Source organism: Ursus maritimus, unplaced genomic scaffold (genome assembly GCF_017311325.1).
Source record: "Ursus maritimus isolate PB19 unplaced genomic scaffold, ASM1731132v1 scaffold_30, whole genome shotgun sequence".
NCBI lineage: Eukaryota > Metazoa > Chordata > Mammalia > Carnivora > Ursidae > Ursus > Ursus maritimus.
The window spans coordinates 30,390,662-30,409,714 of NW_024425564.1; the positions used below are offsets into that span (position 1 = coordinate 30,390,662).

The 19,053-nt window shown below is 48.3% G+C and overlaps 1 protein-coding gene and 1 long non-coding RNA gene across 3 annotated transcripts in view; both read left to right on the top strand.

The window, feature by feature from the left end:
* The first annotated feature begins 9,575 nt into the window (after positions 1 to 9,575).
* Positions 9,576 to 19,053, top strand: part of E2F3 (E2F transcription factor 3) — a 73,474-nt gene continuing 63,996 nt past the window's right edge. Inside the window, exon 1 of one of the 2 annotated variants that reach the window (XM_040645104.1) lies at positions 9,576 to 9,974. In XM_040645104.1, the coding sequence (XP_040501038.1) occupies positions 9,576 to 9,974 (399 nt within the window). Of the gene's footprint in view, positions 9,975 to 10,932; positions 11,191 to 19,053 lie in introns of those variants that run through there. The other variant, XM_040645105.1, reaches the window with a different exon arrangement.
* On the top strand, positions 11,197 to 17,951 carry LOC103678366. Its single transcript, XR_572662.2, has 2 exons — positions 11,197 to 11,266; positions 16,097 to 17,951. It is a non-coding gene; the product is annotated as an uncharacterized LOC103678366 (long non-coding RNA).

Below are 19,053 nucleotides of genomic sequence, written 5' to 3' on the forward strand. Positions count from 1 at the left end.
TGTGTTCCTCTGCTTCCTCCTACTCTAGATCTCACTGGAGTCACTGCCTAAAATAAAATTAAGTTTCTTGACTCCACTTCTCTTCCTCAGCTTGTTTTTTCAAGTTCTATCAGATAACCTGGAAAGGAAATAGCTCTAACGTTCCTTTCCCTTCATGCTTATGGAAATGTGTGGCTGCATGGCATTGTTTTCATGACAGTCCAACGTGGTGGATTCAAACTAAATTTGATTAAAGGGAAAGCTAAGGATATTTACCCAAAGACTATCAAAAAAACTAATTCAAAGTGATACATGCACCCCTATGTTAATAGCAGCATCATCCACAATAGCCAAACTATGGAAGCAGCCCGAGTGTCCACTGATACATGAATGGATAAAGAGAATGTGGTATGGTGGCGCCTGGGTGGCTCAGTCAATTTAGCATCTGACTCCTGATTTCCGCTCGGGTCATGATCTCCAGATCGAGAGATAGACTCTGTGTCGGGCTCTATGCTCAGCAGGGAGTCTACTTCTTTTGCTCTCCCACTGCCCCTCTCCCTGCTCACACACTCTCTCTCTCTAAAATAAATAAATAAATCTTTAAAAAAAGATGCAGTATATATATATATATATATATAGAGAGAGAGAGAGAGAGAGAGAGAGAGAGATTATTCAGCCATAAAAAAGAACGAAATTTTGCCTTTTGCAACAACATGGATGGAGCTAGAGAGTATAATGCTAAGCAGAATAAGTTGGTGAGAGAAAGACAAATACCCTCTGATTGCATTCATACGTGGAATTTAAGAAACAACATGAGCAAAGAGGAAATAGAGAGACAAATTAAGAAACAGACTCTGAATCATAGAGAACAAACTGGTGGTTACCAGAGGGGTGGGGGGTGGGTGAAATGGGTGATGGGTTTTGTTGAATCATTATATTGTATAGCTGAAAGTATTATAACACTGTGTGTTAACTAAAACTGAAATATAAACTTAAAAAAAAAAAAGGAAAGGTAAATCGGAAGATGGTGATGAGGGAGCACTGTTCTTCAATCTCTCCTTACCCCCGTATGAAACCAGAAAGGACATCTAGATAGGAAAACCAGAAACCCATGAGCAATGTTCATGACAAAATTTGGTGACAGAGTAACCCCATGAGTCCCAAAATACAAATGAGAGGGAACAGACCAATTGCCATAAGAGCTGTGTGGTATCAGCACCTGTGTCTGAGAAAGAAAGAAAGAAAGAAAGAAAGAAAGAAAGAAAGAAAGAAAGAAAGAAAGAAAAGGAAAGAGAGAGGGGGAAAGAAAGAAAGAAATAAAGAAAAAGAAAGAAAGAAAGAAAGAAAGAAAGAAAGAAAGAAAGATAGATAGATAGATGGGGGAAGGGAGGAAGAAAGAATAGGGTAGTGTCTGTTGGACCTGTGAACAGGAGAACTCCCAAAGAGCTCACAGAGCTTCACAGAGCTGTGAGCAGAGTGATGTGGAAATGACAGCTGAAACTGTGGGGGCTTCTACCCCCGAGGAGTAAGTGAGAGCAAGGACAGTGGTAGGATGGATGGTCTGGAGGCACAGAAACAGCCTAGCCTCTGCTTCTGAAAAGCCTCAGAGTTCCCTTTTAAGATGGGGGAGACACCAAGCAGGAAGTGCTAGGAGGGAATCAAAACTGACCAGGAAGGGGGCGCCTGAGTGGCTCAGTCGGTTAAGCATCCAAGTCTTGATTTTAGGTTAGGTCATGATCTCAGGGTCATGAGATTGAGCCCCAAGTTGGGCTCTGCACTGGGCGAAGAGCTTGCTTAAAATTCTCTCTCTCCCACACCGCTTCCCACCCTGCTTACATGCGCTCTCTCTCTGAAAAAAGAAAAAAACAAAAACAAAAACTGACCAGGACAGGGACAAGGCAGAAGAAGGAAAGGGAAGGTCCACACTAGACTGAGATAGGGGTGGAGGGGACACAACAAGGAAATCTCAGAAAATAAGCCTCCACCCTCAGGACAACAATGGAAGATGGAGCTCTGTGAAGACAGACAAGCTTATCTGAACCCTTCTCACTCAAGTCCAAGAAAACAAATTTCACATACAGAAAAGTATTGAGGACAAATATCATGGGAAAAAGAAAATAAGGAGCGTGAATGATTGCTAAGGTCACAGAACAAGGGACAAAGTGGCATTGCATGCCTCAGGTTTGCCAAACGAATCAAACCTGAGTCTGGCCCCTACTGTGGATGGAGCCGCAAAATCTGCAGGAAATGCGGGAGACAGAGCAGCACGGTGAACTGCACCATGGCTGTGCATTCTGCCAAATTCCGGCCATGAGGTTAAAAGGCCCAAAGTCTTTGAATGAGTTCCTGGAGCTGTTATAACAAAGGACCACAAACGAGAAGGCTTAAAACAACTGAAATTTATTCTCTCCCAGTTCCAGAGGCCAGAGTCTGAAATCAAGATGGCGGCAGGGTTGTTTCCTTCTGGAGGCTCCTGACAGAGCATCTACCCCATGTCCCTCTCCCAGCTTCTGGTGACTGTGGGCAGTCCTTGGTGTGCCTTCGTTTGTGGACACATCATTTCACTCTCTGCCTCTGCCCCCGTATCTCCTCTACGTTTCTCTTCTCTTCTCTTACAAAATAACTGACATTGGATTTAGGGCTCATCCTAATCCAAGGCCATCTCATCTTGAGATCCTTACCTTAATAATTCTGCAAAGACCATTTTTCTAAATAAAGTCAAAGGTCAAAATCAAAGGTCCCAGGGGACACATCTTGTAGAAGGGGCCACCATTCAACCCACTCCCTGCTTCGACATAAATTGTAAGAAAATAAAAGGATGGATGAGGAACCATAGATTTAAAGAGACTTATAAGGCATATCAACATTTTCTTTAAATGGGCAAGATGAAACTATAATTTCTAAAGATGCATATTTGGGTGATTAAACTTTATAAAAACATATAAGGAAGTGAAGACTAAAAATATCAGGCCAATGGTTAACTTTTGGTGGGAGGCAGGGGGCTGTGATCAGGATGGAGCATACGAAAGGGACTTCGGTCGGTGTCACAGTTGCCTAAGAAGCCAGTGTATAAGGCAGAGGTTGCTAGGTCACGGATGGATGCCTCTGGGTGTTTCTCGAGGTGGTTTCTGTGGACTGTCTGCATCACAAGTACCCTGTTTATAATAAGGCACATTCCTGGACTCCAATCAGACATGCAGATTCACTAGAAGTGACTGAGAGCCATGTTCTGTGCCAGAAGTTCATCCTAGATTTATTTATTTTATTTATTTATTTGACGGGTGGGGGGGGGAGCATGAGTAGGGGGAGGGGCGGAAGGAGAGGGAGAGGCAGGCTCCCCGTTGAGCAGGGATCCCAGGGATCCGCTGGGATCACAAACTGAGCAGAAGGCAAATGCTTAACCCACTGAGCCACCCAGGTGCCCCATCCTAGGTCTATTTAAAAACACAAGAACTCTAGGGGCACCTGGGTGGCTGAATCCATCAAGCATCTGACTCTTGGTTTCATCTGAGGTCGTGATCTTCCGGTTCTGGGATCGAGCCCAGGAGTCGGGCACTGCACTCAGTGCAGAGTCTGCTTCTGCTTCTTTCTCCCTCTCCCTCTGCCCCTCCCCACTCTCACTGTCTCTCTCTGTCTCTCGAATGCTGGGAAAATTGGATAGCTACATGCAAAAGAATGAAACTTGACCACTATCTCACACCATACACAAAAATAAACTCCAAATGGATGAAAGACCTCGATGTGAGACAGGAATCCATCAAAATTCTAGAGGAGAACATAGGCAGCAACCTCTACGACATTGGCCAAAGCAACCTTTTTCATGATACATCCCCAAAGGTAAGAGAAACAAAAGATAAAATGAATTTATGGGACTTCATCAAGATTAAGTTTCTGCACAGCTAAGGAAACAGTCAGAAAAACTAAGAGGCAGCCCACGGAATGGGAGAATATATTTGCAAATGACACTACAGATAAAGGACTGGTATCCAAGATCTACAAAGAACTTCTCAAACTCAATACACAAGAAACAAATAAACAAATCAAAAAATGGGCAGAAGATAGCAGACAGACACTTTTCCAATGAAGACATACAAATGGCTAACAGACACATGAAAAAATGTTCAAAATCATTAGCCATCAAGGAAATTCAAATCAAAACCACACTGAGATACCACCTTCGCCAGTTAGAATGGCAAAAATAGACAAGGCAAGAAACAACAATTGTTGGAGAGGATGTGGAGAAAGGGGATCCCTCCTACATTGTTGGTGGGAGATCTGAAGTGGTACAGCCACTCTGGAAAACAGTGTGGAGGTCCCTTAAAAGTTAAAAATTGAGCTACCCTATGATCCAGCCATTGCACTACGGGTGTTACCCAAAGATACAGGCGTAGTAAAGAGAAGGGCCATATGCACCCAATGTTCATAGCAGCATTGTCCACAATAGCTAAATCGTGGAAGGAGCCGAGATGCCCCTTCAACAGATGACTGGATTAAGAGTTGTGAGTCCATATAACAATGGAATATTACTCAGCTATCAGAAAGAATGAGTTCTCAACATTTGCTTTTGCATTATGGGCCGAAGCACTGGAGATTGAAGTAAAATAAGTCAAGCAGAAAAAGACAACTATCATATGATTTCTCTCATATATGGAACATAAGAACTAGGAAAGATCGGTAGAGAGAAAAGGGATAAAGAGGTAATCAGAAGGGGGAATGAAGCATGAGAGACTATGGACTCTGAGAAACAAACTGAGCGAGGGCCTCAGAAGGGAGGGTGGGGGAATGGGGTGAGACACGGTGATGGGTAAGTAGGAGGGCAGTTTGCATGGTCAGCTGGGTGTTATACACAACTAATGAATCATCTCGAGGCCTTACGCTCGGACAGGGGATGTACTGTATGGTGACTAACATAATATAATAAAAAATCATTAAAAAAAAATCTTTTAAATAAATAAATAAATAAATAAAAACCGCAAGAGCTCTATCCAAACAGTACCTTCCTGGACAAAGAGCTGAAGACAAAACTACGCTGGTATCTAAACCACCATCTATAATAACTATAATGGTCAATTTTCTAGGATAAGCACCTAGAGATTTTGTTATTAGCATGTGATGTGCTAATGGCTTAAGGACATGCTCTTCCTAACCAGGAAGATAAAACAGAGAATGTTATTTCTACGCAGGCAACTAATTGAATTGCACTACAAAAGCCTTAAATTCTTAAACTAGTCTTCTCCAGACCCTCCCATTTTAAAGCTAAAAACCAGACTTGGCTGAACTGGGATTAGAGGCACAATTTAAACTTTCGCTGCTCCAAGGACTCTCTGGGTTTATGAGCAGTCTCTTTAGTTTCCTGAACCTACAGTTTTTCTATCTGAAGATTTAATATTGAATTGCCACAAAACTGTTTAATAGTCCTGTTTCTTGGGAATTATGTATATCGGGCTGATGGACGTTGGCAAAATTGTATTTTGAAATTGAAAATGAAGACTTTTAGAGAAGATTATAACATCCAGCTTTATACATATAGTGTGTGTGTGTGTGTGTGTGTGTGTGTGTGTGTGTACGCGGGTGAACAGGAATGCAGAGCTTGTTATGTTAACCGGCAGGATGAGAAGGGGCAGGAGGATGAGAGACGCCCATCAAGGCATTTAGGCCCAGGAGTGGCACCACCAGTTGTAGCTAGAATAGGAAATGATGGGAAGAAGTCCAAAGTCATGCAGCTGACTCTGGCTCTTCCTCTAGTGCTTGAAGAAATCACCTGGAGGGACTTGTTAAATAAGATTCTCGGGCCCTGCCTCAAAGGATTCCGACTCATTAGGACTGGGGACAGCTCAGGAATGTGCATTTCTACAAACTCCTTGGGTAAGTCTGCAACAAGTCATACTTTGAAAAGTCTTCCACAGGGGCTCTAGCCCGAGCTGACAATTAGTGTCATTGGGTCCAGCAAGGAATGGTCTCTTGGCAGCAGCACAAACCAAGGTGAGTAGCAGAGAAGAGGTTTGAGATTCGGGTAGGCAGGCTAACAGATGAATTAGTCCCCCAGGGCTGCCATAGTAAATTACCGCAAACTGGGAAACTCCAAACAACAGAAATGTACTCTATCACAGGTCTCGAGGCCAGAAGTCCTACATCTAGAGGTTGGCAGGGCTCTGCTCCCTCCAGAGGCTCTATGGAAGATTCTACTCCTTGCCTCTTCTGGCTTCTGGTGGCTGTTGGCATTTCTTGGCTTTCAGCTGCTCATTCCAACCTCTGCCTCCACCTTCACAAAGCCTCTCCTCCTCTGTGTCTTTCCTCTGGGTGTCTCTTATAAGGGTATTTGTCATTGGATTTAGGGCTCACCCAGGTAATTCAGAAGGATCGTATCTTGAGATTCTCTTCTTAGTTACATCTGCAATGATCCTTTTCCCAAATAAGTTCACACTACAGCTTCTAGGGATAAGGATAAAGACACGCCTTTTTTTTTTTTTTTTTTTTGAGGGGCCACCACTCAACCCAACTATCCAGGCCCATTTTGTCACAACTAGCTGCCTGGACCACTGTAAAAGCACGAGAAAGGGGGTGGTGATTGGCAAGAGCAGTCTGGCTCTGGGGCTAGCTCAGTCTAACCTCCAAGGGAAGGACAGGAAAGCTCAGACTTAGGAACCAGCCAGGAGCCGATAACAGTTGAGATGGGAGTGGGATGAGCAGCAGAGCTGACTTTATGTTATTACCTTGAACTTGTGAGTCAGGATTCTAGAATCCCTAAGAACCAGGACATGACGGTGCTCCTACTCTGGGACAGAGTTAAACTACCGCAGCAAGTGGACATCCAAGGGCAATAGGGAAGGTCTGAGGCTGGGAGTCAGACCGGACCACACAGACCTACAAAGCACAGTCACACAAATAAACAGAATCATAAATAGCTTCCACTTATTGAGCACCTGCTATGCTATATGCCCGCACTTCACATTTCTTATTGCCTCTTTTCATCATGACCTTGTGTTATGGGCATTGCAATGTCAGTTCCCACTGAACAGATGAGAAAACTGGCTTTTAACGATTTAAGTTATATAACTAGTAAGTGGCTCCAAAGCCCATTATCTTTCTACTAAAACACGCTGCCTCTCCACAAATCAATAGCCTGCCTCAAATTTTAGCATCTTATTTTCTGTCACGAGACCTAAAATGTCGAAACATTTGTTTTCTACCAAATACCCTACATTAAAAACATAACTTGGCGAAAGTAGAATGAGTATGTCAGAGCTTTCTAAACCAGAATCACAGGTGTGATCTGGACTGTGAACACACTCCTTTGTGACTGTTACATTCATCTTAATATAATCACTCGCGAGGAGCTCTAGCCAGGATTTTGTACACAGTTCCAAATCCTGGGCTTGTCTCTAATTTTAAAAATGCAGGGCTGTCACGACTCCCCGACCACCCTCACGGCCACCACCCAAAGCATGCTGCCAGTGATATTCTACAGGTGGTAATATCCACCTAGCAGTACTAGGGTTCGCAGTAGTGACCCACGATGAAAAGCAACATCGGAGCAACAAGATCAAGGAACCGCTTACACATTATGCCTCTAGTCCAAAGGAATCGATGCCCTCTGAGTACCACCTAATCCGCCCTAAAGAGAGTGTCAGTTTTATGACTGTCAATAAATGTTTGACCATGTGTCCTCAACTCGCTTGCATGCAAGACCAAAACATTCCTGAGCCCGGTGCCGGGTTTAACGGTACTTTTAGCTCGTCCTGTTCCAGACTAGGTAACAGGACTGAAGTATTAAGGAGTACGAGCCTCAACGGACATATCTGGCCAGGCCTTTCATAATACTGAGTATATGACTTTTTGGAAGTTATTATAATAAGTAACAATTATTAAGTTTTGCATCAGGGCATGAAGAATCGCAACCCTCATCACCCGGTGAACACCAGCTTAGCGGCTATTTTGTACAATTCTCGGTGACTGGAATTGTAAATGACGACTGACACGTACACCTTTCCCCACATTCCTGCAGGGGTCCCTTTTCCTGTTCAGCCTCACAGAAGCAATCCTCAACCCATGAACAGTTGCATCAATACAGAAGTCAATTTGACAATAATTTAATAGACTTCTGGAGACGATTTCTGGTTTACTAAAAAAAAAAAAAAGTCGTTTAAAATGTTTTGGAATGAGTCTGGATCATCGCGTTCGCTTTCAGCCAGAGAACTTGGTAGGCAACCGAGATTGTAAAGCGGTGGTGCCTGGGCGTGCAGCGTTTGCTAGGAGCAAGACGTCATCGTGGGAAGCGTGTACTTCTTCGGATTACTGCTTGGCGGATTAGAAACCCGCAGATCAGTCCTAGGTTAGCCCTGATTAACTGCCTTGGGTGCTTCTGGGTCAGCGGGGGGTGTCCGCTGGACTCAAACCAATACTCGTGGTAAGGTTTCGCTCAAAACGTTCCAGAGTTAATTTTTACTTAAACCCCATCCAGGCTAATAATGAAGCTACCAGGAAGGATCTGGAATGCTAACTCAAGTGGTGCCCGCAATCACGTCAGTCGAACCTTCTGCCCCCACGATCCCGTCTGCCCACATGCTTCTGTCTATCAGCCTGGGCCTCGGGATCAGCTCTCGCTGCCGCATTGGTTGGATTTCAGGAAAAGAGAAACCCACGATTTAAAGGGCTCAGTTCCCACCTGCCAGGCATCGTCCGCATGGTCCAACTTGCCTTTGGAACATATTTGGGAGAACCTCCAGCTCGTGTACATCTATTACACTGACTGGCCAAAGGAAAGAGAATTCCCGCAAGTGTCCCCTTGGTCACCTTGACAATTTCCAAAAGCGAAACTTGCGCTCCAGACTAGATCCACACTGAGTCTGCGGGGCGCTGAGCGCCTGCCCAGGTCAGCAGCCCCCGCCCGGCGTGCGGGCGGGGACCGGGCGGAGCTTGGACAAGGCGTGGCTTTCCGTGGGAGAGAAGGAAAGGCTTTGCCCCACCTCCTAAAAAACTCTGCTTTCCCCCAGCCAGTCAAGGAGGCCTATGCAAATAGAGCCCCTGTCGCCCCGGTAACCGTGATGCACGGTAGCCAATGGAAACCAGCAAGTCGCGGCCCTGCGCCGCGATTGGGACTTAAGTAAGGAGGCAGAGGCCCAATGGGCTGTGGGAACGGTCCTCGGCGGGTTGAAGGGCGGGGATATGCAAATATGGTTTGAAAAGCCGGCGGGAAATCTGAGTTTCGCGGGAGGACCTTGGCGCGTAAACCGTATCCCTTCATTCATTGTCAGCAGCAGCTTCCTGGAGCCATTTTTCAGCTGCCGGCCGCAGCACCCGGGCTGCTGCCGCCGCCTCGCAATCCGTTGCATCGGCCGCCCCCGACGCCTCCATCCCCCCTCGGGGCCCGATATCCGTGCGGCCGGGACCCTCCTCTCTCCAGAGCCCCGATTATTTTTGGCCCCCGGGGCCCGCGCGGTGCGGAAAAATAAAAAGAAAAGAGAGAGAAGGGGCTCGGAAGCGCCGGGAGGGGAGGAGAGAAGGAGGAGAGACTTGGAAACTCCGGCTGCAAATAATAAAGAAATTGAAAACAATACATTAATATACCATAGCAATAAAAAGAGCAGGAGCGAGAGATGAGAAAGGGGATCCAGCCCGCCCTGGAGCAGTACCTGGTGACCGCCGGGGGTGGGGAGGGGGCGGCTGTCGTCGCCGCCGCCGCTGCAGCCTCCATGGACAAAAGGGCACTGCTAGCCAGCCCCGGCTTCCCCGCCGCCGCCGCCGCCGCTGCTGCCGCCCCGGGCGCGTACATCCAGATCCTCACTACGAACACTTCCACCACCTCCTGTTCCTCCTCCCTCCAAAGCGGCGCCGTCGCCGCCGGCCCCCTCCTCCCCAGTGCCCCCGGCGCGGAGCAGACCGCCGGCAGCCTCCTCTACACCACGCCGCACGGACCCTCCAGCAGAGCCGGGCTGCTGCGGCAGCCACCAGCGCTGGGACGCGGCGGCAGCGGCGGCGGCGGCGGCGGCCCTCCGGTAATGCCCTCCCGTTCCCACCGTCCCCAGCCCGGGCGGGAGGTGGGATCGCACCGCGCGGGGTGGTGGGCGCGCTGCGGGCCGCCCCGGAACAGCGCGGGGCCGAGCGTCGTGGGCCTTGGCGGCTGCCCCTCCAACACAGCTTTATTGTTAGACTAGTGCACTCCCCGCCAGCGCCCGGAGGGTCGGGGGGCTCCGCCAGGCGCGCGGGGCAGCGGGGATTGCCTTGGCGCGGACCACGTCAAACACTCTGAAACTTTTCGCGGCCCCCCCCTTCTTTTCCTGCACTTTTCCCTACCCCCACCCTCCCCTCCCCTCCAACTCGAAGCTTCCTCTTTCTCGGGCGTAGGAAGGGGTCACGCCCCGGATGGAGAAGGGGGTGGGGGAGGGAGTAGTGAACTGGGGAGTGGGGGACTCCGGGGGCTGGAAACCGGGGGACTGTTGGGGTGATCGCCCCCCGCCGGCCTCCGAGGCCCGTTGGCTGCCGGGGGTCCCTAAGGCGTGCTCGGGGCGCAGGGGCTCTGCCATGCTGCGCTTGACACATTTTGGGATCTGTAACTCCCGGCAACAAAGGGGCTGGGGGAGGCGGAGAGGGGTGGCGGGGGAGGTGGGGCTGGAAGCCGAGTGCGAGCTGGGGCGTGGGCTGTCTGGGGGTGAGGGACTCGCGGGCAGGCGCCCCGGCCTGGGCGCATCCTGGCGGTGGCAGCGGCGGCGCCCGCGTGGCCCGAGCGCCCGGGCCTTCCTCGCCGGGCCCCGGGCCTGCCCTTGACCCGCCTCTCCCCTTGCCCCTTCCTTCCCCGCCCTGTCCCCCTCCCCGCCCCCCGGCGACGGAGGGCGGGGGCAGCCGTGTTCCCGTCCCGCCGCCTGGGTCTGTCCCTCTCCCCGGGACCCGCCGGTGACGTTTCGCACACGTGCGCGGAGGACGCGCCTGTGACTGGGGAGGAGGCGGCGGCGGGAGGGGGCGCTGGAGGGGGAGAGGGGGGCACCCACTTCCTCCTGCTCGCCGGCTCCCTGGCCTGGGACGGTCCCGGCGCCCTCGCACCCGCCCCCGGCACGGCCACCCTCCTTCTGCTCTCCCTAACCCCCCCTCCCGCCACGGGCGCCCGCCCTCGCCCGGCGCCGCCGGTCTGTTCGGCCCTCCGGGCCCCCTCTCCAGCCGGCCCCCCCCACCTCCCCCGGAGCCAGGCTGGTTTCGGAAATGCCCTTACAGCAGCAGGTTAGTGACCGGGACGGCTCGGGGTCTGCCGCCGCCGCGGGGACACCGGATTCTGTTGGGGGCTGAAGCCGTGGGGGTAGGCTGTTGAGCGGGGTTTTGGAGTGGGAACGGGGGGTTGGGTGCTTGAGGGAAATGAGTAAGCAAGAAAAATCTAACTAAGTAAATGCCCCGGCCTCCGGTTCTAGGAACCTCGGGCCGGGAGTGTCCGCCCCAGGGGGTGGGTATGGTGTTTACGTGTATTTTTTTCCTAGGGGGCCGATGGATGGGCGATCGAAAGGCGGAGGGGGGGCTTCTCTCCAATGGCCGAGTTGAGCTCTGTTTTCTGTCTTCCTTCCCTTGTGCTGGAGGGGGAGGGGGGCGGGTCAGAGGGTAGGGTGTCTGTAGGATTCCCAGGCCACCCGCCACCCCCTCCCTTTGTCCCTGTAATTTATAAAGCGCCTTTGAGAGATGATTTAGGTCAGTATGCGGCTTCTCTTTTTGTTGATACTAGAAAGAAGTGTGGCCCGGAGGTCTCTCCCCTTTCTCCTTTTCTCTCCTTCATTCCCTTCCTCCATGCCTCCTGTCTTCACCCTCGTGGTGAGGCTTGGCCCCCACGAGGCTAGAAACGAACCCGAGTCAGCTGTGGTTGATAATACCAGTCGTTGACCTCACCTTGTCTCAGTTCCAAATGGGTGTATTTTTTTGGAGAATCAAGATTTTGCAGGGCTCTTTAAGAAAGTCAGCACATAGGCAGCACTTTGGGAAATGAGATGGGTTTTGGAATAATGAAAATTTTTTTATTCCCTTACTCTTTTCCAATTTCTCCCATGGTTGAATCTTAACTGCTTTCCAGCCCCAGCGATACTTGCTGAGGATGTGTGTGATAGTCTCAGAGAAGCTCATCGTTTTTAGTGACAAGGGTCTGCCAGCAGGGGGGAGATAGAGTACAGTACCTACTTACACATACTGTATTCAGGATGCTGGATCTCAGGTGCAAGAATATTCCATGCTTTTAGCATTAAATCCTGCTAACTTCATCTGACCTGAACATGTTTAGAATCTTTTTTAAGTGTATTGGCCCCTTACACAGTTCTCTTACTATATCATACACCTAATCTGAAACAACCAGCTATTGACATAATTCTTGTATTGGATTCAGATTTATGGAGAGTAGTTTTGATAATGGGAAATTATGAGACCACCAGATTGCTGGGTTGTTGTTTTTTTTAAATCCTAGCCTGCTTGTTGAGCCTCCAAAACTGTCTAGCCAAACTTACATGTAGTTCATTGTATTTAGAGTATAAAAATTATCTTCACTGTCTTCCAAGTTATTTCAAAACTTTTATCTTTCTTTCCATGAGATTATTCCAGAGTCATGAGCACTGAAGATAGTTTGGTTTTCTTATCAGAATTATATTAGACTTTCATTTAAGTCTTGAAATTTTGTTCATCTTCTTTCCCCAAGGCGGAAGGAAGATGGCTTGGGATAGCTAAATGATTGGCTGAGCAGAAAACCATTTAAACACTTTGTGTCCAAGAAGAGGTTGAGAACTCTGTTCTGGTGACCAAATATGCAGACCTACCTGGTTCCAATTCCCAAGAACATCTAACGGCTTTTAACAGGAACAGATCCTTACCTTTTTTTTTAATGGGAGAAAATAATATGAGTACTGCCTTACTAGCTATATTGCCTCTATCATTTACAAATTTCATGATCTTAGGCAAATAACTTAATTTCTCAAAAGTTTTCCTTTTCTGTAACATAGGAACAATAGCAATACTGACTTTAAGGTTCTTTTTAAGTGTCAATATGACAGTGCATGCAAAACTCTTTGCACAGTGCCAGGCAAATAGTAGATATCCAACAAAATTAGCATTCAGCAATGTTATTTCTTTCATAACTTAGAGAAATAGTGTCAGACTTCGTGCACGCTCCCTTGTTTACATATGAGAGTAAAATCTTTAAAAGTTTTCTAAAGTGATATGGAATTTATGATACCAAATTAATTTGGGTTTTTAAATCCACAGAACATGGCTGTTCCAGCAATGGGTAAAATAGGGACATGTCAGTAGGACAGGACTATATAGAGATGGTGTCGAACCGCTGTACATGATCTTGTGCCCTGAGTGGTGATAAATTTAGATCAACTCATCCTTGCTTTTTCGCCGGGGCTCTACCTCTCCCATGACTCTATGGACCTCCTCACTTTGGGCTGCAGTCTTGTCCTTCCTGGCTCTCAGCTGTCCGCAAGGCAGAGGCATGGTCTAGGTAAATTCATTTTCACCTATGGACTGTTGGAAATGGAAGAGCTGTAGAGAACCAGAGCCAGAAGTGCTATTTTCTGAAGCCGAAAGGGCCTCATCATTTTCTGCCTCTCCTAAAAAAGGTGAAATTTATTTCATTCTCCTCCTAGAAAATTTGGGATCTATTAATGAAAGAGACAGTGGCCTTTCACATCTGATTTACTTTAATCCAGTCACAGTAGCCTCCTGATTATACTTTGGGGAAGAACCCACAGTGCTGGAAATTTCTGTGTGAGAGTGGAGGAACCATAGATGCTATAGCTGGGTCTGTTTTTTTTTTTTTTTTCTCTGTGTGAGTATAAAAGAAAAACGCCGGGTTCCTGTGGTTCTATACTCAATAATCTTGCTTCTGCTGAGATATATGGTTGATGCCAAGTTTAAACTAGGAGAGAATTTTTAGTCACTACATACCCCAAAATGGAAGTTTTGATATAATGCAGTGCCCAGACTCGGGCAGTACAAATAGCTGCTCTATAATCAGTACCAAGGGCGCCACTCTAATCACCCTCTGAAACAAAGCACCCTTAAATGTGGCACTGTGAGCTGAGGAATCCAAGTTTGCGAACAGGAAAGGATTTTTTTTTCTATAAGTTGTCACCTTGTATAATGCTTGGAAGAGTAGATTCCGAGATTAATGCTGTGCGGTGTAAAGCTAACTTGAAAACAGAAAATAATACTCAAAGCTTAGGCCTGAATAAACAGCAGCACCTGGAGATTTAAAGGCTGGGGGGTGGTGGAGGCGGGGAGTTGCTTTTATTCTCATTTCTCAGAGATCTCATGCAGTAATTTTCTTTTAACTCTTCTGTTTTGGGGCACCTGGGTGGCTCAGGCAGTTAAGCGTCCCACTCGATCTCAGCTCAGGTCTTGATCTCAGGGTCATGAGTTAAAGCTCCGCGTTGTGCTCCACGCTGGGCTGGGCAGGGCATGGAGCCTACTTGAAAAACAAAACAAAACCTCTTCTGTCTTGATTGCCTCCCCCAAGGTATACCACCCACACCTTCAACCCCCTTTCCACAGGACAGGGACCCATTTGGCAAAGCTTCAGATAACCATCCTTAGTTTCCGGATTTCACAGGATTTACCTTTCATTAGTCCAGTTTACAGTCAGTCATTTTGCCAGGCTCACCGGCTCCCATTTCTTTCTAACCACCTCCTTTCTCACTTACGTTGTTATACCCAAGATGAGAGAAAGCCAACGATTGCCTGTGCTCAGGGTATCGAGTCCCGCCCCGGTGCCCATGAAACCACCCCAAAGAGTGCAAGGCCCAGAAGTAGATTTCAGTTCTTATCAGATTCTCTGTTTCAATTTGGTTTTTAAAGAGAGGAACTTTCCTGAATTCTTCGAGGTACTAAGCATGTGGTTTAATGCATATTTTCGTGCTTGTTAGCAGCTTAAAAATAGTGTTTTAGGGATTGTATTTACAATTGCTAAGAAGCATTTTTTTTCTACTGATCATTTTTCATGGGACTAAGAAGGGAAGATAAACTGGGAAAGCAGTAAATAGAGGAAACCACTAATGGTATCTCCTTCCTCCTACTCTGATCCGCTCTTCGGCTTCACAGAGTGACTTGGAAAATGTATCTTACACAAAGAAAAGTTAGACGATGAGGCTTAGAAAAGCAACAACTGAGGTGGGGACAGGAAACCCAGGAGGGGGTTTAATATAGAGGGATAACACATGTAGCTTTTGCTCCAATAAGAAGGAAATTGGTTTGTTTTCTGTTGTCACTTTTGCTTCAAACACTTCCCCCACCCCCATAAAGCAGTGTGTCTTTAGAACTCAAAGAATGTACAAGTTACAAAAATGCATTCTTAGTCTTCCCCGGACCTTAACTGGGGGTCAGTCTTGTGGCCATAGCGGCCACAGTCATCTGCAGTATCACTTTGAGCAAGAAGAGATAAAGCCCACTGGTTGCCAGATTGTATCGCAAAGCCCATGCACTTTGCTTTGCTGGAGCGAACCTGAGCAAAGCAGGCCATTACTTAGATCTGTCAACTAAGGCCAGGGCTTATGTCCGCTGGAGGTTGATAGGGAGAATTGACAGCTGATGGAATAGGGAAGGGATAGAAAGAGGTACAGTTGACCCTTGAACAGCACACACACACACACACACACACACACACACACACACCGTCAAAAAGCTGAGGATAGCTTTTGGCTCCCCAAAAACTTAACTACCAAGAGCCTACTATTAAAACTTTCCTGGTAACACAGTGAACACAGATTCTTCCCATGTGTTATATACAGTGTGATAATCAAGTAAGCCTGAGGAAAGAAAATGTTATTAAGATCACAAGGAAGAGAAAATACACTTCTAGTACTGCAATAAATAAATAAATAAATAAATAAATAAATAAATAAATAAATAAAACCTCATAGAAGTGGATGTGTGTACTTCAAACCCATATTGTTCAAGGGTCAGCGAGCAATGGCTTTGGCCCAGCTGTCTAGGGCTATCTATAGGGCCCAGGCAATATTCTTATAATTTGGCAGTCCTTAAGAATAATGCTTTAGGTTAGCACAGGCAACAGTCGATGATTGCCATGGTCTTCGTTCGACTCCTGACGTTGAGAGCTGTAAAGCAACAGTCATCATCTGACCCAATCCCCTTCATTTTGCAGGTGAAGAAATTCAGCCCCAGTGGAGTTCAGTTACTTGCCCAAGGTCACAAGCTAGCTCATGGCAAAGCCAGGACTGAAATTGGAGACTTGAATTCTTAGAGGAAGCCTCATTCACCAAGAAAAAGTTAACTATGTCTCGTGTGCCCTACATGGGAAAAATCGGATGTATAGAGTACATTTTAGATGGCCTTCAGGAGGGATTATATATATATTTTTTCTTTTGAAATGTGCACATATGGAAGTGTCCTTTGAACAGTTGGTCTTGGAGTAACAACTCGTTGTCAACTCTTCAGAATAAGCGAAGCAACTTTAGATGTTCAATGAAAGGGAATTTTTTAAAATGGAAGGAATGACTGACTCTTACCAAAACGTGGTAGTATTTTTAAAGCTTTGTTACTTACAAGCCTGTTCTCTGTGTATATGACGTTTCTGGTGCTTAAAGGGGGAAACATGTACTTCACAGAGAAGAGAACCTCAGAGGACTTTTGAAACTTTCTTCAGGGCAGGGGCAGCACATAGCTGTGGTGCTGGAAGTTTCGTCTGGGGCCATCCACGTCCGGAGTTGCTGGACAGGTTTGCAGAGGTGCTCGCCGGTCACATTGGACTAGATGCTCTTCCCCCAGGAAAGACTTCTGATTTAACCAAGTGGCTGGTCAGTTAACACTTTCAGAGGAAGTCGCCATCCCCTAAAACCCAGAACACATTTCATTAAAATGCCTTCTTTTACTGGTGGGACTGAGTAAGCTTAAAAATAGAATCCCTTCAAGCCCCGAGGCCTAAAAGTGAAACCTAATCTGAGGTGTCTGTAGTTCTTCCAGGCGTTAGGGGCTCGGATCTTTGGCTTGTGTGGCTCCCACAGACCCACAAGGGGCCGTGTGTAGACACGGTCTCGCAGCTGGGGAGCGGTCAGTAGCACGAAGACAGCAGTTGTGGTTATCAGTGAAACTTGTTGTCCCAGAAGATATTTTGGTAAACGGAGTTGGGCTTCCAGGCAGGGAGAAGCCGAGTGCCCTTGATCCTCCCGGCCAGCTCATGCCTGGCTTCTCCGGCATGCCCTGCTTTTCATGACCCCAGTGGTTGTGGCTCTGGACACTGGGGTCACGGGAAGGGAACCCAGAGCCCAGAGAGCTCACCCCCTCCTTTGCCCTCTGCCATTTCTGATGCTCCGATTCTCTAGAAAAGCCAAGCTGTAGCACTGGGTCCGGCAGGCCTTAGGAGAAAGGGAGGCTCATGTGTGCCAAACGGCACCCTCACCCTGAATTCAGGCGAGAAGGGAAGGGCAGCTGGGTGTGAGGCTCAGATGGCGGAGTCCAGAGCCAGAGTGCCTGGGTGCCTCCTCGGTTCTGTGCACCAGCTGTGTGCCCTGGGGCTTAGCACGCTGAACCTCTGCGTCTTAGTTTCCTCACCGGTAAAATGGGAAGATCATAGTACCTGCCTCCCTCCCCCCCTTAGGAAGGTTGCGTGAGTTCCTATTTGTAAAGTACTTAGGGCGAGGCCTGGCCCGTGGGAGGGGTCGTGAGAGTATTGGGTAGATGGCAGAACCGCACGCCCCTTCCACGGCCATCTCTTGGGCTGTCCATGGTGGCATGTTTTCTTAACTAGCCCTGTGTTCACTTAAACGCAGTCACACCTCTACAAATGGTGGTGACGGGGAGGAGGAGTGACACACCGGGCAGTTTTCTCCTGACCTGGTCATTAGGGTCTCTGTCTCTTTATAAGCCGTGCATTGACTTAGGAGAAGGAACAGAAGAGTAAGCTTCTTATTATAAAAGTACTAGCAGTAGTAATAGGTTCGTGACTAAAGTCTTTATTTCTGCGATTAAATGTGTTAATAAAGTTGCACTGCTCACATGAATTGCACTGTTAGCATGATTTCACTTCTGCACAGTAAACTATGGCTTAAGACTGAATGGCAGAAATGGGGGTGTCTGAGCACCCCGGGCCCCCGGCCAGCATGGAGGCCCTGTCCGTGTAGGGGGTGGGAGGAGAGGGCTGCCTCCCGGCCTCCCCTCCCTGTCCCCTTTCCCAGCTCCCTCCCACCCCTCACCTCTCCCTCTGCCTGGCTTCTAGAAGGACGCCAGAATTCCAGCCTTCCCTGGCTGCTCCTGGGACTTACCAAATTAATGACAACCTTTCCGCCGCCCCCCCCCCCCGGCGTTCGAGGTCCAGTGAAATCTCGCCTTTCCCGTTCTGCCTCCCTCGGCTGCTGGCCTGGCTCAGGGCTGCCCATGGCTGCAGGGTGCCCGCTGGTGTGCTCCTTTGCTCCTGGGTTCCCTCTCCTCCCACTCCACCTCGCTTCTCTTGCTGCCCTCCTTCCCACTGGCCCACCCAGTACTCCTCCTTGCAGCCTCATCATTGGTGTCCCTGCAGGGTCCAGGAAACCCATCCCCCCAGTGCCTTCTACACCCTAGACCCAGATATTCTAGAGGCGTTTTCATTCAACGTCTCCGGTGTGCTCGGCACCTGGTCGTTCTGTTGGTGCAGAAGTCGGAGGTGTGACCCGCCCACTCTCGAGTTTACAGCCTGTTTGGGGAGACAGGCTTTAAACACAAGGTGATTTCTCGAGCAAGACTAAACAGGAGTCAGGAGGAAAACAAGACTCATCTGGTCCTCAGTGGTGTGGCGTCGACAGGAGGTGCCCGCTGGGCCAGGAGAGCGGGGAGCTCTCACGGTCCTCAGTCTCCCAGCGCACGCGGGCGCACACTTGAATTGTCTGGGCACTTTCAGAAAAGGCCAACACTCGGGCCCCGCCCACATTAATTAGAATCCTTGAGGGTGGGATCCACGCATGGGGATTTTTTTTTTCTTTTTTTCAAAATGTCCCAGATCATTTTGCTGTTCATTCTCAGTTGGAACCGCGGTGCTAGATGGAGAGGGAGATTGAGGACGTTGCTCATGGCTGGGGAGGCATCATAGGGCAAAAGGTGGGGAGTGGAAAATAGGTTGCCTAAGGAGAG